The sequence below is a fragment of the Myxine glutinosa genome, chromosome 10, assembly GCF_964187855.1.
Source record: "Myxine glutinosa chromosome 10, kmMyxGlut1.1, whole genome shotgun sequence".
Lineage (NCBI taxonomy): Eukaryota > Metazoa > Chordata > Myxini > Myxiniformes > Myxinidae > Myxine > Myxine glutinosa.
Genome location: NC_136270.1, coordinates 9,895,144 through 9,906,329, shown reverse-complemented (window position 1 = coordinate 9,906,329; position 11,186 = coordinate 9,895,144). Strand labels below are relative to the sequence as shown.

The following is an 11,186-nucleotide window of genomic DNA, read 5'->3' as shown; positions in this document are numbered from 1 at the left end:
AGTGATGGGTAAAATAGTGGCAAGAGGCTTTGGCTTCGCCGGCTCATTGCGGCTTTGCAGTTGGGTACTAGTAGCCGGCGAAGCCGGTGTTGTGAATGAACGCGTAAGTATTATGTTGAAAAGCCAGATGTTGCTGGATCCTTTGAGAATTTCGAAGCTTTGACACACCAAATCGCTCCATGGAGGCCGCCATCTTGCGGATGCGGAAGTATGCATAAACAATTGCGAAAAAGTTCAATAGGAGTTTGTTTCACCCATCTTTTTTTGATTCACAATCATATGTTGAAAAGCCAGATTTTGCAGGATCCTTTGAGAATTTCGAAGCTTTGACACACCAAATCGCTCCATGGAGGCCGCCATCTTGCGGATGCGGAAGTATGCATAAACAAAAAGTTCAATAGGAATTTGTTTCACCCGTCTTTTTTTGATTCACAATCTTATGTTGAAAAGCCAGATTTTGCTGGATCCTTTGAGAATTTCGAAGCTTTGACGCAGCAAATCGCTCCATGGAGGCCGCCATCTTGCAGATGCGGAAGTATGCATAAAAAATTGCGAAAAGGTTCAATAGGAGTTTGTTTCACCCGTATTTTTTGATTCACAATCTTATGTTGAAAAGCCAGATTTTGCTGGATCCTTTGAGAATTTCGAAGCATTGACGCAGCAAATCGCTCCATGGAGGCTGCCATCTTGCGGATGCGGAAGTATGCATAAAAAATTGCGAAAAAGTTCAATAGGCGCTCGCGGAACTACGTAACTTCCGGTTAGTGCACCCTTCGCGACAACAGTCGCGACTCTGGGGCATTTTCGAAATCTTTCTCTTCTTTAGTGGTAGACCTAAAAAGCTGAATTAGGCTTCAAGTTCAATCCCATGCTCCCATGCTCAGTAGGTTTGTCTGATTTATGATGTTGTCCTGCACCTACCGGTATAAGCAGTTTACATAAAGAAAGAAAGCTCGGTTTGATTAACGACAGTCACACATTGCCGTTGAAACGGCGCTATCGTCTGATCTGTCAGCACTGATCTTACTGCAAGCTAACTTCTTATGGTGGAGGAAGCCGCAGTGCCCGGAGAGAACCAGCCCTGACAGCGACTGAAGGTAGAAGACTACACACATACTGTGAAAACATATGTTAAGCCCAGTTAAAATTTCTTAAAATAGGCCCTAAGCGAGCACATCGTATAGTTACTTCCTTAAGCTTCTTGTGACATTTTTGTATGTAGGTATTGGGGAGGACTGTCTGCCCTTCTCTTTACCAAGTCTTACCACGTAGGGCAAAGGGGGGCATTAAGCTCCAGGGGGCATTAGGCTCCACTACATTGTAAATGCATTATATTTACCTTCAAGATTTACAATGTAGTGGAGCCTAATGCCCCCTGGAGCTGCCCCACTTTGCCCTACAGTACCTACTACACCTACCTACTACCAACTACCTAACCTACTTATGCCATAGTAATGGGTAAAATAGTGGCAAGAGGCTTTGGCTTCGCCAGCTCATTGCGGCTTTGCAGTAGGGTACTAGTATGTTGGATTATTTAGAGACATGTATTATTGTTACAAGTGAGATACCCGTGCTACGCACGGGTGGGAGGCCACAAACAAACATGCAATGCAGATACGGCGAATGCTAAAGCATGAAACCAATAAATTCCAGATTCCTGTAGCACCTTCAGTGGCACGTCAGACATGGACAGCAAGTTCGTGAAGGACTTCCATGAAAAACGCACCCGTTCGCAAACAAACGGGTCCGTTCACATATAGCATCAATCGTGGGTCCGTGGCGAATCTGCATATGGCGATCCGCGAAGTTCACATTTAGAAAGTAGAAACTATCATGGCATGTCATCATTTACTTGAACTCGATATCTCCTTTTTCATTCCAAACAACATAACTCCAATCACAAATTAATCACAAAATAAACTTTTAGCAACATTGTTAATGTTTCCTTCATTGTAAAAACTACCAATTTAACAGTTAAAAGGATTTTGAGCCGATAGGTGTTATGGCCTTGGCAAGATCGATGGATACAGCAATCTGTTAGCTTATACACCGCCCAAATAGCTATGTGGAATTCTCTCATGTAGATATTAAACTCACGTCGTTTGAACTTTGGCTGAGGTCATTATTTACTTTTAATGATGTTTATATCCGAATCAAAAAGAAGATAATTGGTTTTGGGTCGTCCTTTTCGCATATCTCGTGGGATTGTGAGTTGGAGAGACAACCGTGATGGCGGGGAGGGGGTGGGCATTCTCTCAAGCAGGTATTCAACCCATGTCCTTATAAAAGGTCTTTGTCCGAGGTCACCGAGTCTGATCGGTGCAGCCGATCAGTGCAGCTGTGCAGCGATCGGTGCAGCCGTTTGTGCGGTACCCAGGAAAATAACGTTATGCGGGAGTCCAAACCTGAAAATGCTGGAGGCCAAAGGTGAAATTGGAAAAACAATACCGCCTATTTTACTCTAGGGCAGCGTTTCTCAACCTTTGATGGCCCATGGCCCCCCTACCGAGTCGCTTAACATTCGTGGCCCCCTGCCCTTCAATAAAAGATGCAGATTTCGTTTTATGAAATTTATTTACTTAGTCTTAAAAGATAAATCAAAGTAAACATTTTTCTAAGCAATACAATCAATGAGACACTTGCTGTTGGGCTTGTCTGATGAGGCCTCTTATGTCCGGCTCCGTCTTGGACACAGCAAGGCGAATATCGTTCCCAACGTCAAGACGGTTTCTGGACTTCGTTTTAATGGTCGCAAGGTCAGAAAATCCAGATTCGCAAAGATATGTTGTGGCGAATTGAATGAGCATTACGGATGCCTTCTTGCTGAGTAGTGGATACGCATCCTGAACAGACAACCAGAAGGTGGAGAGGTCTTCTTTGTTACTGAAGACCAGCTTCATTGCTTTTGAAACCTTCAACTCTGCCAGCTCCTCTGCTTCGTCTTCAGTAGGTTCAATTTTGGCGTTGAACGGGTCTTTGTGCCACGGAACATCCAAAGGTGCATCGTCGAAATACGATTTGAACTCAGCGGAGAGATTGTCGAGATGTCTAGTGATGCAATCTTTGATGCCGACGGGAAGCTCAATCCTCTGCGTCTGCAGGTGCTCGTCCAAGAAAGGAAACGAGGCAGTGGACCCGGCCTTGATTCGTGCCTGCCAGACTTCCATTCTAGCAGACAGTCCGGCAAGCTTGTCTTGAACGTCACTGACTGTCACATCACGGCCTTGCAAGGACTGGTTCATTTCGTTGAGTTGGCCGAATATATCGGCCAGGTAGGCGAGCATCATGACGAACTCTTCATTGTCGAAGTGGACATGGAGGTTGTTTTCGTTGTCTCGCAGGAAGATTTCCACCTCAACCCGGAGTTCATACAGCCGAGAGAGGCATTTCCCCCTCGATAGCCAACGGACTTTGGTGTGGAACAGAAGTCCAACATGTTCCGCTCCCATTTCGTTGGCCAGTAGTTGGAAGAGCCGATGATTTTTGGCCTTCGCACGAATGAAGTTGATCACTTTGACCGCGACGTCCATGACTTCCAGCAAACGAGCCGGAAGAGTCTTTGACGCAAGAGCGTATCGGTGTAGCGAACAGTGGGAGGACGTCACATGGGGCCATTCGTTCTTCACAAGCGTGACGAACCCTCCTCTGACGCCGACCATCACTGGGGCACCATCAGTACAAATGTGCTTGAAATTCTGCCAACCGAGTCCATTAGCTTCAAAAAAAGAGTCCACAATAGCTTTGATATCTGCCGCTGTCGTTGTGGTTGGTAGGGTATTGCAGAACAAGAACTCTTCCTTCATATTTCCCTTTCTCTCGTAGCGAGCGAAGGCAATCAACTGGCTCTCCAGGGCGGTGTCGGTAGACTCGTCTAATTGAAGGCTAGCCTGGAGCGTGCTTTGTTTGATTTCGGAGCAAACTTGACGGCACACATCAGCAGCCATGTCGTCAATCCGTCGTCGGATCGTGTCATTAGAGAGCGAAACTTGCTGGATCTTCTTTTTCGCCTCTGGTCCGATCATCAATTCCACCATTTTCTCTGTACATGGCTTGATAAGGTCCTCAGCAATAGTGTGCGGCTTCTTGCACTTCGCAATTCGGTATGCCACTTCGTAGCTGGATTGAAGAGCCGGTTTTTCTTCTGGCCGGAATCCAAATTTGGGAAGTGTCGCTTCACGGTCGTGATCGTTTCGCAGACAGAGCGTCGATATTATCTTCCTTCCTTCCGGGATGCATCTTGTCGCGATGGTTTGAAAGTTTGGAAGGACGTAGTGACGCATTTGACATCACGACCGAGCAGTGCAGACATTGCGCGCAGTCCACGCCATCCCGACTGACATTCGTGAATCCAAACTTGACATAGCTGTCATTCCATTTTCGAGCCTTCGACATCTGAGAAAAAAATTGCAAATACGAATTAATTACTTTTGTAACGGTAATACAGTAAGGTTGAAAATTAGGTTTAGAAAAGTGCTCTGGAGGGAAGGAGAAGAAAGGAAGTAGAGATGTAAAGAAGCAGAAAGAGATGGAGAGAAACTCATCTACCCTTTTTTGGAGAAGGTTAAACTCATCTACCCTTTTTACTTTGACACTATGACCGGAGACTCGTCACCTTAATTGTACATTACAAGCTTCTGCATTCTGAATCGCAGTTTTTCGGCGTCCGCTCGTGGCCCCCCGGTCGAAGGCCCGTGGCCCCCTTGGGGGGCCACAGGTCCCCGGTTGAGAAACGCTGCTCTAGGGGATCCCAGGATTACCCACCCAAAATATCGTTGCGATCGGTTCAGCCGTTTTTGCGGTACCTTCAAACGGATGGACGGACGGACAGACAGACAGACGGACGGACATTTGGTGAATTATAGTAAGATGTGCTTGGGCACATATTCAAATTTTAATGTGTGCGTGCGTGCGTGCGTGCGTGCATGTGTGTGTGTGTTGCCAGTGTGACTTGCAGAGGTGGGTTGGGAGGGAGAGGCGGGGAGGCGGAGAGGCTGTACCTTGAGAAATCTGCCAGTATGTGCCCCTTGTCTGGTTAGTGCAGAAATTTGCAATTTGGCCAGGCTGCCAGGAACAATTCCCTGCTTTTTGTAAAAGACAGTGGGATCTTTAACATCCATGAGAAACCAATTTGAGCAGATGGGGTCCCTAACTTAATGTGCCATCCAACAGACGGCGGACTCATTGATGCAACACGCGCCTGCAAAATACCATAGTAATAGTTTATCATCAGGTCAGGAATCAAACTCAGATTAGTTGGCTTTAGGCATGTCGTGTTGAAAACAAACAATATTTGGAATGGTTTTAACTCAAATTGGCAATTTCTCATTCATTATTTCAAGAAATTCCACAGAACCTTCCCTTGCGTTGATTTATCAAGGAATCTCTCTTGAGGACACGAAGGGTCAACCTATGGAAAGAAAATTGGTTTCAAAAACAGGTAGTGAAACATAATCTTTTTAAATGCTTTGTTCTATATATATTTTTTCAGCTGTTAGGATCATATTGCAAAATTTCCAATTTACTTTTTTTTACCCCTTTTTCCGTAGGTTCCAAGGCTCATGGAAGAGCTGAATTGACAATTTTTGAGATTAAACTGAAATAAGTTGTGGGATTGTCACATTCAACTGTGAAAGTGACAATCCTTTGAAACTTAAATCTTCCCAAGGATGCAATTTAAGTCGAGTTATTTGTGAGTCATATTCACAGTCTGACTTCACACAGCACTTTCAACAAACTGAAATGGGAGGAAATTTGCATCTGAAGGAATACCCAATATTGTGCAAGCTCATGTTGGTGATTAAAGCAGAGAAATAAAATGGACAATCACTCATAGGGAATTTCTATGTCTGTAAGCCAGTGGAATTTCATTTTCACATGCTGACAAAACTGGATATTCATTGAGGAAGAGACTTCATCAAAATCACACCAGCATTAAAACACATAAAATATCTCTGCTTTAATCGATGCCTGCAATTTAACTTATATTTGCATTTTGTGCACCATTACGCAGGGGAATTTGAGCAATTTCTTCTTTTTTGGCAAAATTTGGACCTCAAACTCACATATGTGAGGCCGCGGTAGCAATTTTTATTCCACCATATACACTATATAATATATATAGAAGAATCCAATTACATGCACCTGGCATATGATAAAGGTCGTTAGAGAGCTTTCATGCAATTCCTGATAAAAACTGCCACCATTTTCATCATATCACAGCACCACTGGTGCACCTCCTCAACAACTGTACATCAGTGAGGATGACAATTTACTGGCGGAAACGGTACACGAGTCATCAAGTTATATTGCCTGATGTTTGGGACAGTGGAGAATGTTAACCTATTTATTTGCTATAAAATGCAGTTTCAAAATATGCGTGCAGAAATTTCATGTTTTTATCAAAAAAAATTGTACACTAAGTCGAGGCTCATGTGAGAGTTAAAAGGCCTATTGCTCGTGACAGCCTTCAATGCTGGTGAATAGTGCTTTTCTCATTAACTGCTGATCCATCTGGGACATAAACACAGCTCGGAAATGTTGGTCAAAATGTTATGAAATTTCAACCAACAAAAAACACAAAAAATTGTGCTTTATTTGAGTCTCACAAATATTAATTATTTTCTTTTTTCTTAATTAGTGCAGATTTGGTTGCAGGGAATTAATGCATCTGTGTGATTAAGCAGCCAACATTTGATGTTTTCAAACATTGAAGTTCTGCGTAACATCCCTCATCCTTCAGACAGGCAGGTATCAGCCTCTATCCTCTCCCAAAAACACAAGATGGTCAAAAACTTGGAAAATGTCCTTTCCACCCTGACAAATGCCTCTCCTGACAAATCCTGTAACTCATGATCTCTCTCCGAAAGGACCATCTGGCAACCCCCTCTTCCCCTCTCATCTACTTTCTTAACAATCCTCTTCAGGAAGTTCTGTCATTCAAACTCCTGGGTTGCACTGTCAGCCATGATTTTTCCTGGGAAAACCACATTTCCAAGTTGGCTTCCAAAGCCAGCCGCCGACTGGGCATCCTCCATCGTACAAACAGTTTCCTTGGCGACCCTGATCTCCTATCCATCCAGAAGGCCTTCATCCACAGCTTGATGGAGTACTGCTCTCCTGTCTGGGATGGTGTTCCTGCCTCACATATTGCTCAGTTTGGTGTCGTGGAAACCAAGGCCTTCAAGATTACTGTAATCTCCTGCGATGAAACTGATTCTATGGGCCTTTCACCTCGCCATCGCACACAGGTCGGTGCTCTGTCTTCCACCACCTCCTTTTTGGTCTTGCACATTCTGTTCTTTCCATGCTTTGCCTCCCCCATGTTTCTGCCGGGCTCATACAGTCCACCCCATTAACCCGCTTCTGGTGGAAAAACCCAAATCCAGGATCACTGCTTAACCTCACTCATTTGTTCCTCTTTTCTCTGCCTGTGGAACCTACTGCCACATTATCTTCAATATCATTCTTCCCTCCAGCTCAATATCTTCAAAACAGCTGTTCACCACCACGTACTGCTTGAGGGAATGTCACATAGTTATTTGGGAGGTGTATAAGTTAACGGACCGCTGTTTCGATCGCTGAGGCCGATCTTAACAATGTCTGACACCTATCGGCTCAAAATCCTTTTAGCGGTCACTTTGGTCGTTTTACAATGAAGGGGAAATGTATATGAAATTGTGTGTAGGTGCCAGGTGGGTGGAGTCAGGCCAGCTGTCCAGTCAAGTGGTGGGAAGGATTGTTGCAGACACACGAACAAGCATATTATTATACAACTAGCCGAAACCCGTGGAACATCCACGGAAGGGAGGATGTGGTGTATGGATAGAGTGTACCATTATGGATGGCATAGGGGATTTGCTTGTCCGAGTAAGAGTTAGGAAGAAAGATGAGAATGAAGAGTGCGTATATGAACAACGATCGCCGACACCGGCACAAATGTACGCTCTGGAAGTAAAGGAAGCGAACCTTGGCACAAACTGGTTGGCAGGCTTCTGAGGATGGAACTCCGGATGAACCATGAAAAGCATTTGGGGAAACCCAGTGCCGAACCAGGCTCCGTCTACGTCACAATACCGTGATGACTTCGGTGTATACACGTCCACACACTTAGGACAGTACAGTTTACCCTTCGCTCCACCAGGAACATCTGATAGACCTGCAGTCCAATCGCAACATCCCCAGACACACAAAATGAACAACTGGGCAACTTAAAATGCAAAGCCCTTTGTATTCAGACTTCTTCCGTCTGCCAAACATTAAGAAAACCGCGAAAATAAAATACAAAAACATTGACGGTTTTAGGTGATTTTGACCTCAAAAGCAATATGCTTCGGTAACCCAATATGCAAATGCTGCTGAAATTTCAAATCGATCTGATTAAAATTGACTCAACACCATTGGTATTTCTCACAAAGCAGCGGACGTACAGGTGATACTGCTTTATCAATGCAGACAGGTCGACGGCCTCTCCCACCACCTCTTCTCAAGTCATTGCGGTTTCTTACATCATTCCCTCCGCAGTCCCAACAGTTTCGACGCGTTCTTCCAACAACCCAACTCCCAAAATAAAGGTTCGCAGCTCACCTGCACTCATTTGTCCCTAGTCTCCCCCACTTGTGGAACCTCGGTGCTCAGGCCATGCCTTCCCGCTCTCATACCTTTATTGCCGTTCGGTGTAGAAAGAGATTGACATATCGTTAGTCTGTTTTCAGCTCGTTATCTTTAAGCTTCCTTACGTCTCGCCACCTGCTACACCTCTCTGAGTTACAAGGATTTATGCAACGCACCCCGAGTATCGCAACGTCACTCCATTTAACTTTATTAAAACGACGATAAAGACGTTTCCTTATACATCCTAATTTAAAATGTTCAAGGGAATAAAAAGACCATTTGGTTCACACCACCCATGTTCACACCACTCGACTGTCCAATCAGCGGATGGCTCGCTTCGCCTTCGCCCAGCAGATGCCAATACGATGGCGTCGTAAGATGGCGTCGTATCGGCAGTTAATCGGATGCTTTTGGGCCCCAACGTCGGCGAATTCAGATTTTTCGAGTATGTCTGTACGTGATAAACAAAGAGCGCGGTTCGTAGATCGTAAATCCATTAGTGCCGTCGGCATCGGGTCACTGGGTGCGGCGTAAAAGGGATAACAAAGTCGAGTCCTTACGGTATTATTATATAGGTATTTGAGCTTTTGTCATAAATTTTTCAAGAAACTTTTATTATGAGAATATGGAGAATACTAATTAATTAATTTTACATTTTTACATCTAATGTTAATTTAACTTTTAAAATCGTCTAGAAATTGCATTTATGAAGTTGATGTGCTGCATAAATAGAGTTCATAGAACACCTTCCCATGCAATGTTCCGGTATATAATTCAATTGAAATAAAATAGGGATTTTAAAGGTCTTATAAAAAAAATTGTAGAAGTTTATACCGCCATTTATGCAATGGCTTATAAAACACCTTATTTGGTATGTCCAAGTACGGAAAAACTGGAGGAAAGTGGTAAGTAGGCGATTTATGCTCTACAGTGTTCAAGCATAAGATTCAATTTTAATAAAATGAAGATTTTAAAGGTCAATTCCGGTAGTTTATCACGGTTGAGGCAGTCTTTTACACCACCTTATTTAACACGTTACATTAGCTCTTCGTGCCTGTTGTTTGTGTCCTTTATGGTGTCCTTAAAAACAGTAAGTTTCCTGTTTTGAATAAGTTTCAATCTTGTTTGACTGCCAGACAGACTAAATTAATTATCTCACTCCTCTGTGCATGCACGATCAGGACGAATTAAAAATCAAAATACTGCTAAACTACACGTCCATTTTCCGATTCTTGTTCCAATTCGTGTTCATAATATAACTTTCAATTGAAATGAAGGTGTTCCTCGATCATAAACTGACGTTTTTAGACATACGGACGGACAGACAGAAATTAACCAATTGCTTAACTCCACCCTTTGCTTCGAGTGCACGGGGTAATAAAAAAATACCATCTCACGGAACTATTGCTTCTCAAAACAAACTTTTTGCTGGTGACATTATAAAAGCAAATGGGGAAAAGTACTGTATTGCTTCTTCAACATAAGGAAATTATTAAAAAGTTTATCCAAGCATTCCATCTGCCTCTCTCATTTGAATCTTATCCCAATGTTTGTTAAGAGGAACCTGTTGAAAAATTGCTTTTGTTGGTTATCATTATCACATCACCTCCGATATAGACAACTCAATATAAGAGTAAACATTAAACTGGTTCCATCAAGACGTTTTGCATTTTTTTCAATCACCTTTAAAAAAGACCAAAATTAAGTCACTCATGAAAGAATGTTACATAACAACAAAAAGACAGATAAGCATATTCAACAAAACATGATACAAGCAGATAAACAGGCACACTCAATCAGGCTTCGGTAAACAAATGTAGATATGATCACAAAAGGATGTGAATAAATGAAGAGATATTAGTTTATAGAACTTTCGAGTTCTGGTTCTGGGAAGCTTCAAGTTTCAAGAAAGAGTTTCAAGAAAGCTTCAAGAACATTTCATGTTCTGCCTTTCATGTTTCATGTTCTTCAAGAACCACGCTTCAATTTTTTTTCACTCCAAAAAAATCATGAACTCATTCTGCCTTTATTTTCTTCCTTCATTCATTCTTTATCTCTTCCTTTAAGTTGACTAAAAATAACGCAACAAGGAGGTGGAATGGATTAAAAACTTGGAAAAGAAAAAGCAACATCTAAGGGAAATTCCCCCTCGTGATATTGATGAAGAAGAAATTTTAAAAAATACTTGCAAAAATCCCAAACTATAAAAGCCCTAGCTGGCCCGGAGGGAATTCCAAACCTCTGGCTAAAGCAACTAGATGCTTCCACAATCACTACGCTTGAGCATTCAACAAACCTATCCAAGAGAAAAAGGTATTGGATGTGTGGCTCACAGAAGTAGTCAGGTTCACTATGTTTTTTCGTTCAAAATTTTGGTAGATTAGCAAAACTATACATTTTTGGAATATTCAGAGCATGAGGAATCCAAAAATTAATGTTTACATTTGCGTAGACACCTTTGCGAAAATGACACTCAGGACAGTGATGAAGATCTGTAAAAGCATATTCCTGAACGGTATAGACCTCGTAGATCCTGTGTATAGGACTTATAGTTCAATCTGATACTACCTATAACT

General features: G+C 42.8%; 1 protein-coding gene across 1 annotated transcript; it reads right to left on the bottom strand.

Annotated features, from left to right (window-relative positions):
- Positions 1 to 2,627: 2,627 nt before the first annotated feature.
- Positions 2,628 to 4,280, bottom strand: LOC144894125 (protein FAM200C-like). Its single transcript, XM_078786214.1, has one exon. It carries the CDS (start codon positions 4,278 to 4,280, stop codon positions 2,628 to 2,630), a length of 1,653 nt encoding a protein of 550 aa, XP_078642340.1.
- Positions 4,281 to 11,186: the final 6,906 nt, after the last annotated feature.